General features: G+C 37.1%; 1 protein-coding gene across 1 annotated transcript; it reads left to right on the top strand.

Annotated features, from left to right (window-relative positions):
- The first annotated feature begins 1,505 nt into the window (after nt 1–1,505).
- On the top strand, nt 1,506–17,709 carry LOC128986313 (uncharacterized). Its single transcript, XM_054406629.1, has 6 exons — nt 1,506–1,535; nt 2,000–2,090; nt 6,604–6,859; nt 7,961–8,043; nt 9,764–9,884; nt 17,357–17,709. Exons 2-6 carry the CDS (start codon nt 2,007–2,009, stop codon nt 17,503–17,505), a joined length of 693 nt encoding a protein of 230 aa, XP_054262604.1. The 5' UTR covers nt 1,506–1,535; nt 2,000–2,006; the 3' UTR covers nt 17,506–17,709.
- Nucleotides 17,710–21,680: the final 3,971 nt, after the last annotated feature.

The following is a 21,680-nucleotide window of genomic DNA, read 5'->3' as shown; positions in this document are numbered from 1 at the left end:
CTTGATGATTTCCAGAAACATTATATTTTGTTGGGTTCTTAATAGTTTGTTGTAGGTTCTTTATTTCTTTTTCTAGATTACAAATTACTTGATCTTTGTCCTTGTCTTGATCTTCAAACATTGTTGTTAGTTCAGCTCTGAGTTGTCTCTCTTTGATTAGCTGTTGCTCAGCTTCATTTAAGGTTTGTGTTATCGATGTTATTTGATTTAATAAAGATTCCTTCTCATGTTCTAGTTCCTCGATTTTTGCTTCATAACTCATTTCAAGAGAATTATTTTTGTTGAAAATCTGATGGGTTAGTTTAGTATTTTCTATAGTCAAATCATGTAGGTCTTGTTTTAACTTATTGTTTTCTGTAAGTAGGACATTACCAACTTCGGCAGCTAAAGTTAGGGATGTCTCTAAGTCTTCCTGTTCTTGAGCTTGAAATTGTTTTATTTTTGCTTGAAGGTCTTCTGAGCTGGTTTTGACTTGACATTCAGAGGTTGTTTCAATCTTTTGATCGATTAAGGGGGTTGTGCATGTAGGCAGAAAAGGGATTGAGTCCCTTTGAAGTTTGGGAGTCTTCCTTTGAAGATTGAGTCCCTTGGATGTTATTACACGAGGGTAGTCAGGTACGTAGCCACACTTTGGCGACCTTATGGCCTCCGAGCCTGGTCGCCACTCCAGTCGCCACTGGCTATAAAACCGGAAAACTTCTGGCTACTGAACTGGCTACTAGGTTTGGTAGGTAGCCTATGCGTCACCAGCAACTGCCGCTGACGACATTGCCTTACCTCATGTAATAAGAGCCTAAGCCAACGCAAAACAAAAAAAAACTGTCTCCTTTCAAGGATTATATTTTTGTATCATAAAAATGAATAGGACCGACTAATCTATATTATTAAAAGAATTTGTTGGATTTTTGTGTGCAGCTAATCTACCCCTAAATATTAATTTTTATAGGCATATCAATTTAAAGTTCTTATTATCTAGATGTGCCTTTTGCAGGTTTGGATGATATCTCGTGAAAGCCCTTCGTCCTAGTCCTACAGGCTTTTAAAATTTCAGAGTCTGTGCTGAATTCTGTTGTCAATCATCTGAACCCACTAATCTATATTATTAAAAGAATTTGTTGGATTTTTGTGTGCAGCAAATCTACCCCTAAATATTTATTTTTACAGGCATATCAATTTAGATCTTATTATCTAGATGTGCCTTTTGCGGGTTTGGATGATATCTCGTGATCAAGCCCTTCGTCCTAGTCCTACAGGCTTTTAAAATTTCAGAGTCTGTGCTGAGTTTATATTTGTTTACATTAAAACAAATGGCCATGATACAATTTTGATATAATAGGGCACGCAATACAAATATTAGGGATATATGAAGAGAAATTTAATCGTTTTCACCCTTTCAACTCCAACTGTGTATAAAATAGGCCTACATTATGGATTGTGAAGTCACGAAGTGATGCAGGCTGCTAGTTAATAAAGTAAATTTGTTGATTGTAAATGTACACCATAAAGAGATTCAGATATTTACCTACCTCAATCAGGTAATAGTCATAATGAAAGTAGCCTCTGTTTAGAATTTATTAATTTCATACACGGTTTCGTCTCTTGTTTACAATATAACTGTTGATAAAATTCAACTGAAGGATGAGCTGTCAAATTACAATTCACATTTAAAGCCGGTATAAAGAAAGTGGGTCAGCATCACTCGATCTTTGAAAGCAAACTCTAAAATTAAATCAACCCCTAGGGGGGTGATCCCTGAATGAAATGAACTTTTTAGGTACGGTACCTTTTTAGGTACAGGTTTAGGTACCGCTTTTTAGGGCGTCGGTAAACATGACGCCACCAGATCATAAGCTTTACTATGAAACCTAAAAATCGGTTAAGTAGGACGGGTGAAAAAGGGATGTAAAGGGGAAAACCCTTATTGTATTAAGTTTAGATATTCATTGTAATTAATTATCTGATAAATCGTATACAATTCCTGACTACAGATGTTTTTCAGATACAATATGGCACTGATTCCACCGTTAAAAACAGCATTTTGCGGTTGCTCCAACAAAACTGGTTGCAAAATCATCGGATGGACAACATTGGTATGTTTCTATCTACACATAAAGTAGAATATTATTTTGTTATTATTGTATTTAATCTTGATACTTCCATTCACACTTAAGACTCTTACAATAGGTACTCTCAGTGTAACCTGAATATATCCTATCCATTTAAAAAACGCAGACGTATTGGTCCATGAAAAAATCTTAAAGAGGCAAATTAAACTACAAACAGTACGCCTAGCAGTTTTCCTTTATAAAACAGTTATAAAACTGTTAACTCTATGTTTACTAATTTGTGACAAAAATTCTGTGTTGCAGCTTACATTCGCAGTTTGCACTTAAAAGGGAGTCTGATAATAAAAAAAAATTCTGGCCTTTTGGAATTTTATCATAGTTTATGTTTATATTTTTAATTTAAAATCAAATAATAATTGCCAGGTGAATTGTCAGGATAAAACTGAAACAATAGGAGTTGTTCAGAAAGTAACCTCATCAGTACAACAAATTATTGCCCATGTGGAAAAAAATTTTCTGGGCCAGTAAAAAAATTTTCTGGCCCAGGTTCTGGGCACTTCCAAAATTGGCAAGAACTGGCCAGTACTGGCCAGAACCTGGGAAGTACTGGGCCAGAACCTGGGCAGTACTGGCCAGAACCTGGGCATTACTGGGCCAGAACCTGGGCAGTACTGGGCCAGAACCTGGGCAGTACTGGGCCAGAACCTGGGCAGTACTGGGCCAGAACCTGGGTAGTACTGGGCCAGAACCTGGGAAGGACTGGACCAGAACCTGGGCATTACTGGACCAGAACCTGGGCAGTACTGGGCCAGAACCTGGCCAATACTGGACCAGTATCTGGATCATACAGTAGTGAGAATTGAACCAATATGGAAGATGAATTAATAAGACACCTTTAGCAATAAACAATTTGTATTTGAAAATTACATATGCTAAAATACAAATTATGTTAACAAAAATCAAGGTTAGGTAATAAATTATTTTTTTGCAAAATTACAATAAAAGTTGTATGAAAAAGTAAAATCACCAAAAAGAATACTATATTGATAATACCCTACAATACTAAATTTAATTTTATATTGAAAATGTAAAAAATTAAACAATCAAAATATCCAATGAATCTAATTTGTCGGGGTTATAATTATTAATCAAATTAATAATGTCAGATTTATAGTATTAACACAATGGTCTTTAGAATATAAATGTAGTACAGTAGTTGTCATAAAGTTTTTTTTTACCTGAAACAGACAAGTTACAACTATAAAAAATGGTGAGCTGATGTAAGTATATTTGTATCTCCAGAGCTCAGCTTGGCCTTTATGTTGGGTTGTCTTTAAGTTTGGGCTAATTCGCTTTCAATGTACATGTGCAGACTTGAACAACTCCATTATTTTTAATGTATAGCCGCATAAGCTGCGCAGTTCCTAATGCGGGCTAGGCTATATTTATATTGAATAGAAATGAGATTGTACATATCTCAATAATCGAATTAAAACTTGATTTTGTAAAATAACCTGGCAATAGGCCTACACAATTTAGAATCAATATAGGACCTAATAGGTAATCTAGTTTTATCCCAATTCAGGTTAACTTAAGCGGCCATCTTAAAATTTTACTGTAATAGGCTACGTAACTTATATAAGTATAATGAAAAATCATTTCAAAGGCCATAAATAAAGTTAAATAGGTAGGCCTACTTAAATACTCAGTTATAGGGACTTAAAATAAAAAGACTCAAAAAAAATGTTATAGCCTATCTTTCTTGTTACCGTACTTTTTTCATGTTGGCACTTCCAAGGGTGCAGTTCCGTAGAGAACCTACTATATTCTGTAGTTATATTGTATCGGATGAGTTTGCTTTCATGTAAATATCCATTGTAACAATTGTATCAATATTGTTGTTTCAAGAAGACTTTTTCCACACATTCTGCGGCGGTTAGGTTGTTTTAGTTTAGTTTATGATAGTAGCAATCAAAGTAAAATTGTTGGTAGGTATTAGAGTTGATATTACTTTGGTTTGTTTAACAGATTACAATCACAAAGACATCAATTTGTAGGCCTATTCATATAGTTTTTTAATAAGTTTCATAAACTAAACTATGTAGGTAACCTAACCTAAACGCCATAACTTACTGTAAACGAAAATCAATATTGAAATTCAATATTTATATCGATTGAAACATGTTAATCGATAGTTAGGCCTAAGTTATATCGAAGTAGACTATTTTAATATTTAATCCGTTAATGTAACCCATCATGGGTTCTCTGCCTTAGGCCTACCTTAGCACTTAAGCTAAGACCTATTTATCATATTATTTACATAATCAGGGCTAACTTAGTAGGCTTCTTATTATAAAATACAACAGCAAACATAACCAAACATCAAGTTAAGTTAAGTTAGTCCGGCCTAAGATAACTTACTTAACAAAACAATCTGTGAATAAAAATAGCCGCCCATTCAAATGAAAAACAATGTTTTTGTGTAGGCTCTAACTTATTCATTAGGTAGTTTTGCATTTTGATGTTTAAGCCTAAGTTACTTTTGATCTAGGCATAAGTTAAGTAGGCGGGTACAGTTTCTTAACTGGGCTATGCTAATATTGATTGAAACTATCGTTTCGATCAGTAAGCCTTCATGCGATTTTTTCACCATCAGCAAGTTTGGTTGGTTAGGTTGGTCATGATAGTTTAATTATAAAATAGGCCAAGATATATTTCAAAATCGATTATTAATCAATATTTTCCATTTGATAGTTTCAATCGGAAACTGTACCCAAATGTAGCCCCAAACAGAACCTACGCTGAACAAAAGTTAGGCTACCGGTACTAAAAATTGACTTAATTGCAATCGAATCTCATCATTAATTTACAAATCCAATCAAGGTTTGCTTTACTTGTAGGCCAAGTCATAGGCCTAGGCTATCAAGGCCTAAACTTACCGTACCGTACACAATTTGTGAGATCAAATAATGAAGTAACATACTGACTAAATACTTCACAACTCCAAATTTAACACTTCAATGAGTAGAAAATCGTTAAAATTGGAACTAGGCGTTGGCTAGTTTATTTTGTTGCACTGAAATAGGTAGGCCTAAGTTAAAGTTTACCTAGGCCTATACTAGGTACTGGACACATAAAAACTAAACCTAACAGCCACCTCAACATTAAGGCATATTATGAGTTTAATATGACAACTTAATAATATGACACTTATGCAAACCTGTGGTGCATTACTTACAACTTTTTGCTAAAATGAGGCCTGTGAACTCAGTTGTTTATAAACCTGATGGTTTGCCAAGTTCGACCTGATTCTTTGTCGATAATCCATTCTGATTCCACACGAATAGATATTTTTCACAGCAAATTAGGTAGAACGTTGTTCTACGATTAATATTAAGATATAACTAAGACAAGAACACCTTAGTTAGAAATTAACTGTTAATAAAGATGTCGAGACCAAAACTGAACTGACCAACTGACAGGTTGAGATTGAGATTTGAGGTTAGTTAGTAACAACTCCGCTCCGCTCCGGCGTGCGTCACGTTGGATTGGATCGGATTTGATTTTGGAATGGAATGGAACTCGTACAAAAAAAATAGTTATCTTCGTCTTCGCTCTTCTCACTTCTGTCTTGTCCTCGTCTTAATTATTGCCCTCTTGTGTTAGATTTTTGTTGGCGATGCGTTGAGCTTAAAAAAACGTTAAATTGTGTATTCGTATTCATTGGTCAAAGGTCAAAGCCATTGCCAAACCCAAACCTTCAATTGGACTAACTGGACTGGATCCAAATCCAGAGAGGTTTAAAACCATGGTGGGGGGGGGAGCGAGTTCAAGTTGAGACGATCTCGATATTATTGATGGTAACAGTTTTTACCCTTGAAAATTATCTAAACATGTAGGCCTATAAATTTTGTCTTGCTCTAAACTTAATTTTTCAATAAATATAGGTTTAACTAATTGACTAGTTTTTACTTCAAATATCTGTATTTTATTACCTTAACCTCGGTTCCTTTATTTACATACTGTACTCTGTCAAGATTGATTATTGGTCTAGAATCTACAAGTACTAGCCAGTTACTGGTAAGTTCTGGCCAGTACTGGCAAGTTCTGGCCAGTACTGGTGAGTTCTGGCCAATACTGGTGAGTTCTGGCCAGTACTGGTGAGTTCTGGCCAGTACTGGCCGGTTCTGGTCCAGGTTCTAACCAGTACTGGCCAGGACCTGGACATTACTGGCCAGAACCTGGACATTACTGGCCAGAACCTGGGAAGTACTGGCCAGAACCTGGGCAGTACTGGCCAGAACCTGGGAAGTACTGGGCCAGAACCTGGGCAGTACTGGCCAGAACCTGGGCAGTACTGGACAGAACCTGGGTATTACTGGCCAGTACTGTAGCAGTACTGGCCAGTACTGTACCAGTACTGGCCAGAACCTGGGCCAGAATTATATTTCTACATGGGTGTAAATCAATAAGAAAGCCCATGAGTTTAAAACACTTAAAATTTTATGTTTTTATACATGGCTCTCTGTTTTTACAGGTTTTAGGTATCATAGGACTAATAGTATACATATTTCTACTGACTTGGGCTTCAATTTCAATATCCAACACAAGTGACAAGGAACTGGGAGAAAAAATCATCTATTTGCTTAACAAAAACGAAACCCATGATTTCAACATTGATGAGAAAGATCGTGAATTCAACCTTGAATATGTTTTGAGGAAAGTGGTTGGAAACAAACTAGATACCAATGATCCTGCAGCAATTGGCCAACATGTGAAAAAACAGCTGGCAGGTAAGGTTGTCTTAGATTTTGGTGAATTTGTCAATTTGGTAAATCAGTAGCGCCACAAACTTCGGGCCCAAGGCAGCGATATCGCGGTTTCGGATACTGGTCACTGCCACTACTTTTTATCAGAACAGTAACCCTGTACTGTACTGAGTCACCCCTTGCTTGGCTGTATACGCTCCTCGCACATGCCTTTGTGGCACGTGTGGGAGGGTAAATTCAAGGCAAAAGCCAATGATTCAGTGAAGCAAGTGCAAATAGAGTATGTCAACCTCTTTGATAAAAATTAATTCTTGATTACATAAAATATTGAGTTAATTTCCTTCAACCTCGAGTCTTACCATGACTACAGCAATACTAAATTCACTCTCTTCGCTTCATTCTGTGTTTATCAAATGTGTCTCTCAAATTAGGAGATATCCTTTAAACAGAGGCTCGTTTGTATGAGGGCTGTTCAGGAAGTAAGGAACGTTTTGAAATAAAATAACTAAATTTTGATTATGTTCATTTGAAAGAGCAACTAAAATAGTACTTTTCTATATATCGGCTGAACAAATTGAGGCGTTACTCAAACGTGGATGTGCTTTTTGAAATTCATTTTGAAGAAGAATTCTGCCTCCTGCAAGCTCGTAGCCACTTGGTGACTTGCAATTGAAGGTCCTTGTCGTAATCACAGCGCTAAGCTGCTAACCAAGGCTTCATTTTGGTTGCAGATAACGAGTGAAAAGTCACTAGGAGCCAGTTCTAGACTGTAGGGTGGTTGAGAGAAAATCCCCTTTGAATGATTGAAGATTGTGTATGCGATTTGACGAGTGAGGTCAGACGTTGTCATGAATTAACAGAATTTCTGATTTAAACTTTTGTTTTGCCATTTTAAAAAGACTTTCCATTTTTACATTGTTTCCGTACATTTCCCACCCTGAACAATAAATTTCTCCGTTGTAATGGCTAGATAAGGATAGTCACTGAGTTGTTAAACATGTATGTACTAGAAAGTTTGCGCCCTTTGGCGTCAGATGGAAACATTCCTTACTTTCTTTCTGAACAACCCTGGTAAACTTGAACAAACAGATGAAACAAGTTTTCAAAGAGTAATTGTACTTTCAGTTATGTTCAACGTTTTGATCTTCTTGGTCATCTTCTTGATTGAGACATTGACCACAACTACAATGCTGTACGGGGTCTACAAGGTATGTATTTACTCAATGTTTTATTATTTCATTATTTCGCTTTTGCAATCCAAGGTTATTGGTTGTATTAGGGTTCTGTACATTGGCAATTTGTTTCAGTACACCAGGTTCATAATTAAACCGAACAAATATTCATGTACTATTTGGAACACTTGAAATATTATATATGCAATATATATAAATATAAATACTATAAGAATTCCTATAAACACACTAATGTATGTAGGGTAGTAATTTTGTGGAATATAAATATTCATCCACTTATTCATTGAAATTTCTATTATATCATTGAAATTTTGATTAAACAAACTTTTCTCATGATGCGGACACGGGGCAGACTAATTGTATATTGTGTCTTGTTCATTACTATTATTATTATGCCTACATTAAAAACCAATCCTGGGGTCATATGTCAGCTTACACAGAGAAGAAAGGTATCGAATTATGTGTGAACTTTTTGAGCCGGGAATTTTCAATATTGCCACGATCGCACATGAAGATGATGTTTCCGTGACTACGGGAGACGCCCACGGCCGTTTGGACATCATCGTCATCTCAGAAGTGTGCCATTTTAAAATTTTTGGTCAAGCCAAACTCGAGGTTATATTGTGATCGTCTAACACTGTTGTAGAGTCAAGGAAACGTCATTGTCGTCTCCCGCGGTCATGGAAACGTCATTGTCTGCTCCCGCGATCACGGAAATGTCATCGTTATCTCCCGCGTACACGGAAACGTCATCGTCGTCTCCTGCGGTTACGGAAACGTCATCGTCTTCACCCGCGGTCACGGAAACGTCATCGTCGTGTCCTGCGGTCACGGAAACGTCATCGTAGTCTTCCGTGGTCACGGAAACGTCATCGTCATCTCCCGCGGTCACAGAAACGTCATCGTCGCCTCCCGCGGTCACAGAACGTCAGCGTCGTCTCCCGCGGACACGGAAACGTCATCGTCGTCTCCCGCAGTAATGGAAACGTCATTGTCTACTCCCGCGGTCACGGATACGTCATCGTCGTCATGCGCGATCGCGGCAAAATCACTAACAAATCCCACGCTAGAAAAATTTTGATGAAAAGTACGAACTGAACTACCTGGATTTTTTTTTACTCATGAATTTTTTCTGGTTGGCCTGGTGGACACCCTGTTAGAGGAGCCACCATCAGTGATTAGTAACGCTTCTAAATCACCTTCCGTGATTCGTAAACAATTTTGAAATCTAGCCTGAAGCTTTAAATAGCCTACCTCACCTCATAAGGGAATTGTAGGTACCTTCAACAACCCATGACTTCTAATCCACTATCCCGGTCGCTTTCTACGTTTTAAATTAATAAATTGGTGGGATGCACGAGCCATTACAACAAAAGCAGCAGCGGTCTCTTCACTCTCCATTATGTAGGGTGCACTGATGTAGATGTATTGTAGAGGGCAAAGACGGTGATCGCAGTGAGGAAGGGTTGGCTGATGTTGCCCAAAACTGCTTGGAATGAAACAGCGCGCCAATATTGTTGGGAGCTGTGCTCAACTTGAGCTGTGATTTGACTTGAGCTTGGCTCCCAACGTTGTTGGGGCAAAACATTTAAAGAAAACGGGGCTTAATGGTGTATGCATCAATTTGCTGATACCGTTTATTATTGTTAAAAATCCATACATTTATAAACACTATAGTGTAGTGTGTTTGGTAAAATACTAAATAAACTTCTTCAATTATTACGTCATGTTTCAGCATAAGTCTGGCTACATCATGTTCTACTTGGTCTTTAGTGTGATAGCCATCGTGTTAATACTCCTAGGCATATTCAGTTCTCAAGGTCTCTATTTCCGACTCTTCATGGTAGCCATCATGAGTAAGTATAGATTATAATAAATCCTGCTTAACCACCCAATTAATCCTCTTCTATATACAGGGTTAGTAAAAAGTGTGGAGACCCCCTGTTATTTTTTTTAACGGCCCATACTATAAAAACTAAACTCGGCACACCATTATGGCATGTTATGAAATACTTTTTGGGCATAACCGCCACTTGGTGTACATCCCTAAAATGGGGGATTTTGGGCCAAACTAAAAAAGTTCAAATACAAAGACCTATCGAGTGACCCCTCATTTTGAAGGTCCTGATAAAAGAAAACCAACAACGCAAACTAGAGGTCTCTATCTCAGTTAAGTACAAAATGGCAGCCAATTGAAATTCTCATAAGTTCCCAAACCCAAAATGGGGGATTTTGGGGGAAACTAAAAAATTTTAAATGATAAGCCCCATCGAGTGACCCCTCATTTTGAAGGTCATAATAAAAGAAAACTAACAACGCAAACTATGGGTCTCTATCTTAACACAGTAAAATATGGCAGCCAATTGAATATAAAATTGCAAGTTATTTCCGATTTCTAAAGATTTCAATCAGCTTCCATTTTTTACTGGATTGAGATAGAAATCTCTAGTTTGCGTTGTTAGTTTTCTTTTAACAGGACCTTCAAAATGAGGGGTCACTCGATGGGGCTTATCATTTAAAACTTTTGAGTTTCCCCCAAAATTCCCCATTTTGGGTTTGGTAAGTAAGTAGCTATTAGGCTTAAAAAGTACTTCATAACTTGCCAAAAAGGTGTGTAGAGTTTAGTTTTCCTAGTGTGAGCCGCTACAAAATTTAAAGGGGGTCTCGAGACTTGGAAAGCTGTAAGTTAAATTCAACTTCTGAGAATTCAGAAAATCAGAAAATCAAAAATCACTTTATTCACATATATAAATACAGGAATACATTATCAGGGTAAGAATAGTATTCCCCCGAATGGACTGCAAGTCCGTGCTCGAGGGAAGAGCTCTTACCAGCAGGAAATAAGTTTTGGTTATTGTCCATAGGTCAAAAAAATGTGCACACTGTTTATAAATAATGTGTACATCTGTACTTAATACGTATCAGGAGCTTTTAATAAATGTATATATATGCTATATAAATATATTGTATACTAGAATTAATTAACAATAAACAGCCTTAAGCAACAATAAAAATATTAATCTATGAAGAAAAATTTATTTTGATAGCTATTATGGCGGCGTTTGATGTCAGAGATTAATTTAAATGTAAGGCGAGCGAATTAAAGCCTCTGCAGCCTCTCTTCCCACAGTCATCAGCCACTCACAGACCTTGCTTTTATACACAGCGACACTGCCTGATTCAGCATCATTTATGTTGGGCGGCAAGTTGCGATAAAGGATGTGAGCTATGTAAAACACGTTATTTTTCAAGGAACTATATGCTAGTTGTGGAGTGCGGTATCCAAAGTTATGCCTGTGTCTAGTGTGATAACTGTGTTGTAAGTTAGAAAAAATAATTTCCTTGTTGTTCTTAATGAAAAGTAATAGTGTTTTGATAAACAATTGTCTAATATTTAAAACTGGGAATTCGGAAAAAAGTAAACTTGTTGAATAATGTTTTGGCCTTTTAAGAATAATTTTGATTAAGGTTTTCTGGGTTACGTGAAGAGGAGCCAATGTGGCAGCAGATACACCGCCCCACGCCAGTATGCCATACTGCAGCACAGACTGCACGTATGCATAGTAAACGTATCTGCAGTGATCAACCGTTAACACACGGCTTAGTTGATAAAAGGCGTAGACCAGTTTCCTCAATCTTTGCTTTACATAGATAATATGAGGAGACCATGTCATCCTTTGATCAATGATCACCCCAAGGTACTTGTATTGGTCCACACGATCGACTGTGTCACATCCGCAGGTATTAGACCACAGATCGCCACATGAATGAAGATAGAGTTTTCTAGGGCCAGGGTCACGAGTTCGAGATAAGAAAACTGGCATGCACTTGGTTTTTGATACATTCAATGTCAATGTGTTATGATCCAGCCAATTTTTTATTTTAAGTAAGTCAGATGCAGCTTGATGGTAGACATCATCCCACGTATTACCCGAGGACACTACCGCTGTGTCGTCAGCAAAAAGAAACAATTTACCATTGACTCTTAATTTAGTAATGTTATTGATATATATTAAAAAGAGAAGAGGGCCTAGGTTACTTCCTTGGACGACACCATAGTCAATGTTAGTGATATCACTATTTTCGCCATTGATAGTAACGAACTGTGATCGACCAGTCAAATAGCTGCGGAACCAGTCAAGTGATGGGTTGTCAACGCCTATCAACTGCAGTTTTGTGATTAATTTATGCCTATCAATAGAATCGAATGCTTTTGCCAAGTCTAAAAAGGTTACAAGCACACGTTTTTTATCATCAATTTTTTCATAAATATGTTTTGAGATATTAAATAAGGCATGGGTAGTGCTTACGTTAGCTCTGAACCCAAACTGTGCGTTGTCAATGATATTATTTTCCTCGAGGTATCTATACAACTGTTGCTTGACACATTTTTCAATTATCTTGGATACCGCACTAAGTAAAGAAATAGGTCTGAAATTTGATATCACATTCTTTGGGCCTGATTTATAGATCGGGATTACTTTGGCGATTTTGTAAGGATTTGGAAAAGTATTAGTTGATATACTTAAATTTACAATGTGAAATAAGGGTTGGTGTAAGACGTCTAGATTATGCTTTATCAGTTTAGAGGAAATGTCATCATACCCAGGTGCCGAGTTTCCTCTGATTTTGGTGACCACGTCTAGTAAATCTTGATGGGTAATTGGTTGCAGTGAGAACTGGGAGTTCACAGCAAAATCAGCATCCTCTATTTCGACACGACCAACAGGCTGCAAAGCCCCGGCTAGCTGGGATCCGACGGAAGCAAAGTATTTGTTAAATTTATCACAGATGGAGGGGACAGTGTCGCTGTGCGCGCCAAATGCGCCGACTGGAAATTTGCATTTGGGATCTGCGCGGCCCGCTACTTCGTTCACTATATTCCAAAATTTCTTTGGATCTCCTTGAGCGTCATTGATTTTATTTTTGTAAAAATCGTATTTTGCCTTTTTTAGTGTAGATTTTAATATGTTTCTGTATCTAACATAGCGCGCACGCAGTCTAGTATTAAAGGGGTGTTTATTGGCTAGTCTACTTAATTTGTCCCGATGACGTATTGATTTTAAGAGACCGTTAGTTATCCACGGTTTTATCTTGAACGTTTTAGCGGTAGTGGTAACGGTAGATGAATTACGTTCAACAATGGTAATAAGTATATCATTAAAGATTTTTGCGGCAGAATGGACATCTATTGATGTATAGATTAGATCCCAGTTTTGAACGAGGAGATCTTGCCTAACATGTTCCCAGTTGATTGATTTTTGAGAGTGGTTGTTTACTCTCGGATTTGTTTTGGCGGTACTTTTAATTTCGAGACAAATACTGTAGTGGTCTGTGACTGAGGTCTGTAGGACGGCTGAGTTGGCTGTAAAGTTGGGCGGAAGTTTGACAAAGTAATGATCTATACACGTGTTACTTATTGGCCTTGTTACTTTGTCTATACACTGGATGAATCCTAGGTCACTCAGTATGTCTAAGTAACGGTCTTCCAAAGAATTTAATTGGGGGCTCAAAATGTCACAGTTGATGTCACCTGCAATTATTTTCATGCTAGAACAATTTGTTGAATTTGTTATATAATCATGTAAGCTATCAATAAAAATTTGCAAAGACGAAGCAGGACTGCGATATATGGCAGTTAAGTTGCAATTCACGCCTGCCCACGTAAAAGTCAATGAAAGACTCGTAGCGACAACGCCAATCAATAGCTGGTGACAGGAAGTTGATAATGAATTATCTATGTATATTACTATTCCATCGTTCTGATTCAAGTTGTTGTAGCTTCTAAATATGTTATAGCCATCAATAGCCAACAAATCACTATCATCATTTAACCAAGCTTCAGTCAGAATAATACAATGAAATTTGTTTTTTATACCCTGAAGTGTTAATAGTAGGTCATCTATGTTTTTATTGTAGCTCCTGATATTTTGATGAAAGACTCTAAACTTACAAAACGAGTTACTACTATCTAAATTATCATCAAATAATTTGTGATTCGGATTAACAATTTCTTTACAAATAACAAAGGGAGATTCATCGTAATCTATGTTCATTATCGGACAGAACTATCGCTCTGCCAGCCAGAGGCGCAGCGTGCCGTCAACGGTATTCGTCAAGTACAATGGGGAATGTATTGAATGTTTGCGTCAAGTCAACAAGGACGAAATCTATTGTTGCTATCCAACTATTACATAGCTATACTATGGAATAAATTCCAAACTATTTAGCTATTTTAAATATCAAATCGTGCTGGATTTCAGAAAATTGTTTGGCTATTCGAAATAAAATCATGAACTGAATTCCAGAAAATAATGAAATAATTTGATATGTAAAATATTTGATTAAATATGCTGATTACATATTTTAGTTAAGGAAAGTATTTTCAAGGAATTATAACAAAGATTAATTCAAATACTCTGATAAATAGTGGAATGAGAATTTGACAGTATTCGAATGTAATTATTTGGATACCCTAGTTAAATAATTATATGAGTCGGCTAAGTCTAACTATCTGAGCAAAAAATAAATTTTTAGACAAGGAAATGCCGATATATATTAATTAATTATGGGAAAAACAATTCTCAACAACAATCCTTCTTAACAATGAGCTCAGTTACTCTAAAAAATAGGAAAGTCAATAATACATTTTAACTAATGCACGCGATAAAGTAATAAAACGATTTGTTTAAATACATGATATACTAAAAAGTTAAATAATGTAATAATGCAAATGAAGTACACTTTTTCCCATAGGTTAGGCCAATAATACAGTAAAATAACAATTAAAGTGATAACATAAATTAATACAAATCAATATGAAAATGATTACGAGATGGAAATGCAATTTGCAAATGTGTTGGTACTGCAGATTAGAAGATATCCAATTTAATATCAAGACAATAAGGATTGATAGTATAATGAAGTAAAAAAGTTACTTTACATTAGATTGGTCGAAAACTTAGATTATGTGAGACATGTCAAATACCTGATGTATAAATAGTTAATCTATGCGTCAGTGTTAGTGGTCTGGGTTGCTGTCGGTGACCTTGTCGCGGGTGATGTCTCTGTTGACTCGGGTGACGGTGAGCTGTGGTCGGTGGTGGATTTGCCTCGCAGTGACGTCACGCTGTCTAGGTGTTGGAGGCTGGTTATTCGAGTCGGTCGTCCCTTGGGTGTTGTTTTGACGAGAACTCGGCCATCGGACGTCCAGACAGACTCCAGTTTCCCTTCCTTGAGTAGGTCGCGTCCTTTGTTGAAGATTGTTCGCGTGTGAGGAGCTAAATGTTCATTTATGTAGATTTGCTGATCTGGGAAATTCGGGCGTAACTCCGATGCCAGTAGACTTCTTCTGAAACGTCTCGCTGCTATCCATTCGTTTTTGACGATGCGTGACACAAAAGAAATTATAATGGGCTGTGTTCTGTCGTCCCTGTTTTGGCTCGGAAGCCAGTGTGCCGCGTTAATGTTCGAGCGATAATACGGGACATTGATAAGCTCCGCGATATGTGCTATCACCTTGAACACATCTGATCCTCTCGGCAACTTTGGCACACCTGAAACGATTACGTTATTTTTCCGTAGATGTTGTTGAAGATCAAGCAAGTCCTCCTGAGTTTTGGCTAATTCTTCAGAAATACGTTTGTTATCTTCAAGCAGTTGTTCGACGTCCTTCTCGGTATTACTAGCTTGTGTTCCGACACGGGTAACTTCCCCCTTTAAATCACGTATTTCACTGTCAATGCTGTTAATGTCCGTTTGCATTTGGTCCAGTTTGGTATCATTGCGGTCCCATCGCGAGTTCATTTCGGAACGAAGTGCGGCAATAGCGTTTAATACAGCTGTTTGACCACGATCTGATTCAACACTTTCACCGGTCCTTGGTTCAGACGGAGTTCCAAAAGAACAATCTTCACACTTCCAGGTCTTGGGAGATTTCTTCTTGTATGTGTCTGCGACGCAAGTAATGTGGAAAATTGATTGACAGTCCGCGCATTTACATCCGTCCCGAGTTTGAACAATATCGTTTTCACACTTTTGACACTTCATTTCGATAATTTAGAATATTAATGTTAACAGATCAACGCGTGGGTTCACTGGAAACACTGAAAAAAGATAACAAGTGAACTGGTATAAATCACTCAGTTAGAGACAGCAACCACGCACTGGCCGACAGGCGATTTCTAGGTTAGAGCGCTATCGGCAGGAGCTCCGATAAACCGATCCGTTCGCATCGACTGCACGATAAGAACTGTGATTTCAATTGGCTGCCATTTTTTACTGGATTGAGATAAAGACCTCTAGTTTGCGTTGTTGGTTTTCTTTTACTAGGACTCTCAAAATGAGGGATCACTCGATGGGTCTTTGTATTTGAAATTTTTGAGTTTCCCCAAAATCCCCCATTTTGGGGATGAACACCAAGTGACGGTTATGCCCAAAAAGTACTTCATAACATGTCATAAAGGTGTGCCGAGTTTAGTTTTTATAGTATGGGCCGTTAAAAAAATAACAGGGGGTCTCCACACTTTTTACTAACCCTGTATATAAAATCCAATGTATGTTTGTTTGTCCTTTATGGACTCCGAAACCGCTCGACAGATTGTAATAAAACTTTCAGGAATTATTAAGCATTATTCAAGGATGGTTTGTGTGAAGTTTGGTGCAGATCCGTCAAAAGGGCTCCGCCCCAGTGGCTCTGGGGTTTCCCATGTTAACCTTATGAGTATTCATATTTAAATGGAATTAAAGAATCCTAACAGCTGGTTTAACTAAAGAATTTGATTCTGTGATGTTCAATAGCATTAACATGGTAATAGGTTTACCAACAGGGTGCAGCACAATTTTTTTTTTTATATTTATAACAACAGCTAATTTGCAACCAAAAGGTGAGTGAGCGTAGCGAACGAACTTCAACCTGGAGGTGAGTTAGCGTAGCGAACGAGCTAACCTGAAGGCAAGTGAGCGCAGCGAACGAGCTCCAACCTAAAGGTGAGTGAGCGTAGCAAACGAACTTTTACCAGGACGTGATTGAGCCATGCAAACGAGCTCATCTTGAAAATGAACGAGCATTTGACATAAAACCACATTAGGACAGGACGACGTCTGTTGGGCCAGCTATTGATTTATATAATTGGACACAAAATACAGCTATGCAAGAGTAATATTAGCTCTTACAAATATCTAAGCCTGTCAGTACTTTACTAAAAAAGATTTAATACTTGCTATTAGAGCTAAAAATGATTAAATAGGTGTAATAAAATCATTGACTAACCCATTGAGTTCCACGAGTTAACAAAAATTTAACTTGAATACATCTATATTTTTTCAGTCATCCATCTGTACTTGACTTGGGTAGTCTACAGCTTCTACCTAGAGCTGTGTGATCCTACAAGACCCTCTTCTCCGTCAAAGGATGCTATTCCTGAACAAAACACGGAGGGGCAAGTGCCGATGTTAATCTCAAAGGGAAATCCTTGAGAAATTCACCTCCAGAAATTAATGTCAAACCCTATACATAGCTCATATGTAGGTCTGCTTGATCTAACTTTGTGTTTTTCATATTTTTACAATAAACTATGTGTATAAATAACTTTATGTACAAGGACCGACTTTTATATCAGGCTGTCTTGTAATTGATCCCATAGAAATATAAAGACATGTACCGTATGATACTTAAGTGTTTGTAGGATTAAATTTTTATATTTTTATTGGCTTTTGTTTCATTTCTGTTGACTGGCTTTATGCATTTCATTCTCATAGAGTAGATGTATCCACCTTAGTCAGTGGTATCGTGGGGCGCGAATGCGTGGCGCCAAGGCATTCCCACTCTGCTTAAAGAACCTATATTGTCAAGCCACCTATATTTTTCTGTGAATGTTGAGTGTTCCCACACTGGAAAATTTACGACTATACCACTGACCTTAGTTACCTCCAAGTAAATCTTAGGGTATAGGTAGCGTTTTACAGACCCCAACATGACCTACTACACGTGAAAAAGGACAATGACTTAAAACAATTAAGCTTTCACACACTATCTCCATCCTAAGTTATTGACTAAATACAGCCAATTTGTCGCACCTAAATCACCAACGCAATGAAATTCCTAGTCAGAGAAACCAATTTTAAGTTTATTCTTGGCATGGGATCTATTTTAAGTATGAAACCAAATTTTATTTGACTATAAATTATAGGTCCTTTGAATGAACATTGGAAATGAGAAATTTAATTTAAGATATTTTTTACAGGGTTTGGTGCATTAATGAAAATTTATATAGGTAGGGAATGTCAGATGAACGACAGGATGCGAAATAGAGTTTTAAACCTTGGATAGCTTACATGATGGCTGATGGTAGTTACAGGGTCACAGGGTTTAGATTAAAATTCAAATTTTACAACATAAGCGTCTAGGCAGCCAGTGAAACTCCGAGGATCGTGGATCAGATCGGAAAACCCCCCACCACCGCTCCGTGCCGATGGCGTGACGTCAACCATTACCGCAATGATACGGAGCTGAGTCATGAGCCCTGGTGGTGTATAGTGGATACCGTGTCGGGCTGATAATCTAAAGGTACCGGGTTCGAATCCTGCTGGTAGCACTAACTTTTTGTCAACAATTTTTTTCATATCGGCAAGTTTGGTTGGTTTGGTTAGGTTATGACAGTTTAATTTTATAATTAAGAAGTTAAAAAATTGAATTTGAGACATTTATAATTTTATTTTTAGTACAGAACTATTTTTTTTATTAGTAAACCTTCATTTGAGTTTTTCATTAGCAAGTTTGGTTAGATGCTGATGCGCCGGTATAATTCGGAACCGTACGACATGGTGCGGTGGTGAGGGGTGTTTTATCCACTGTTTGAGTTGCACTGGCTGCCTTGACGCTTGTTTATACAACCCCACTATATTGAAGTATGTTGGTTGAACAAAATAACAACTTATTAAAGGAGTAATCGACTGGGAAATGTTTAAAGAATGCTTTCATGAAAATTTTCTCCTTCCTCGCCAACTAAAAGATAAAACCCAAATTGATGAGGCTATCGATTTGTTTGTCACTTCCATTCGTCTCTTAGGAGAACAAGCAACGGTTTGTCAGTTTAAACCTAACAAATTGTTTTCCTCGATTCCTCGATACATCCTGTCCCTTATTAATTTGAAGAATAGACATAAGATTATGGCAACGCAACAGAACTCCTTCTTTTCACAGGAGACATAATCAACTTATTAGACGAGTCAAATAGGAATTAGACCGATTCAGATACAAATCTTATAACAAATATGTATCAAATCTGTCCTCTGATGACAACAACTCCTTATGGCTCGCAACTAAACGAATATTGAGAGAACGCACCCCAATACCCAGTTTAATAAACAATGGTCAGGTGTATGAAAGCAAAACGGACAAAGCTAATGTTTTAGCCGATTACTATCAGCGTTCATTTCGTCTGAATGATGAATTTCAAGACCCTTGAATTTTCAGCTCATGTTGCCACAGTTAATTCTTGCCCACTTATCACGGTGGAACGGCCAATTAAATATACTTCTCCATCTGAAATCTCTAACTTCTTCAAGTCGCTAAATATCAAGAAAACTCCTGGATACGACGGAATACCTAACATTATTTTACATAATCTACCACGAAAAGGACTTGCTTTCCTTGCTTCTCTGTTCAATTCCTGTCTCACAAAATCATACTTCCCACAATGTGGAAATATTCTCTCATAATTGTCATCCACAAACCTGGAAAACCTGCATCGCAAGTAAATAGTTATCGTCTGATTAGTCTCCTCCCCACATTGTCTAAATTGTTTGAAAAAATCATTAAACAACGCCTAGACTCCTAGGTAGATAGTGCTTCTCTGATACCTCCTCATCAGTTTGGTTTCCGCTCCCACCATTCCACGACACATAAACTTTTGAGAGTTTCTGAAGACATCATTAAAGGATTTGAAAGAAAATGTCATACTGCTGCAGTGTTTCTTGATGTAAGCCAGGCCTTAGACCGTGTTTGGCACGATGGCTTGTGGTTTAAACTAAGAAAGTTCGGAGTCCCCTCCTACCTACGGAGAATTATTGAAAGCTTCCTTGAAGATAGAACGTTTTCAGTTAATATTGATGGCTCCCTATCAACTGCCAGACCAATTCAAGCTGGAGTCCCACAGGGCGCAATTCTTTCACCTCTATTATATAATATTTACACTTCTGATTTGCCATTGTCAAACCATTTCCAAACAGCCGTGTTTGCTGATGACACCCTACTCTACTCTACACACCATGACATCGAAGTTGTGGCCAATAACATTCAGTTTTCTAATTTGTGTATTATTCCAGCTTCAAGAACGTAATTCAAGTTTCCTTAAACGATTTGATGGAATGGTTCACAAAATGGAGAATAGCCATAAATCCGAAGAAGAGTGAAGCAAAGATTTTTACCCTCTGAAAACCGTTAGATCCTCCAAATTTAGAAATTCTAGATGAACAGATTGCATGGAACCCTCCTGACCAAGCAATAAAATATTTAGGTGTATACTTCGACCAAAAGTAAAATTTGAAATTTCTTATTAATCAAAAATTAAATTTAGCTTATGGCAGATTATCAAAATTGTTTCCTTTAATCAACAAAAAATCATGTATGTCTATTAAGAATGGAACCCTTCTATACAAAACACTTCTACGTCCACTATTTTGTATGGTCGCCATTTCATCAAAAAGTATTAAAGTAAAGTATTAAAGTTGTACGCTTGCCCAGTATATGGGGAACTGCTTCATCAAGCTCGATTCGTAAACTGCAAACGTTTCAAAATAAAGTTTTAAGGATAATTCTAAAATGTCCCTGGTATGTTTGAACCCGTCAAATACATTTAGAACTGGTAATAAAACCTATAGAAGGTTTCATCAAGAAAATTACATCAAAATTATTTACAAAACTTCCATTAACCAGCAGCATTGGATTTTATAACACAGGCCAACCTTCTGAAATCCAGAGACTCCGACTATAACCCTTATTGCCTCAAGATGTTTTATTATAATAACCATTTTTTTTTCATTTGTGTTTCATTGGTGGACAGCGCCTTTACAGTCCGACCCGCTAAAACAGTGACAATAAGTGCCTGAGGGGCTAGCCATAGCTGACCTCTACCACAGACAAGGGAAAAACTTTTATTTCCTTAGTCAATGCCTCTACCTATGTTAATGTAATTAATAATGTTATTTTTGTTTCTTATATTATACCTAACCTGTATAGCAATGTAATGCTGATCGGTTAATAAAATTGTTATAAAAAAAACAACAACAAGGAAAAAGTAAACAAAACACTTGTAACATGTGTTAAAACAAGCCCTCCACAGTATACTAGCAAATTACAAAATACAATACAAAGGGAAGAACATCAGGAAACTATTGAGCAAAGAATACACTGAAGATTACTCGATATAGTGGAAAATAGAGCGTGTTGATGAGTGTGTTGGTGATGTTTGAGTTCACTCTAGCATCAACGCAATGTTTCACTCTCATCTGAGGGTAGATTTTAAAATGTGTATGCACTCTTTTTTATAGTTTACATAATTTTAAAAGCTGTATTCAGTTGAATTAGTATTAAAATTGTGTTATAATAATCTTTATAGGAAATCATATAAGCTACGCTTGAATCAGACATA

The sequence above is a fragment of the Macrosteles quadrilineatus genome, unplaced genomic scaffold (assembly GCF_028750875.1).
Source record: "Macrosteles quadrilineatus isolate MER2022 unplaced genomic scaffold, UCM_ALF_1.0 Scaffold_2__2_contigs__length_208266976, whole genome shotgun sequence".
NCBI classification, from domain to species: Eukaryota; Metazoa; Arthropoda; class Insecta; order Hemiptera; family Cicadellidae; genus Macrosteles; species Macrosteles quadrilineatus.
The sequence above is the reverse complement of the archived record's forward strand: the minus strand, read 5'-3'. Positions and strand labels throughout refer to the sequence as shown.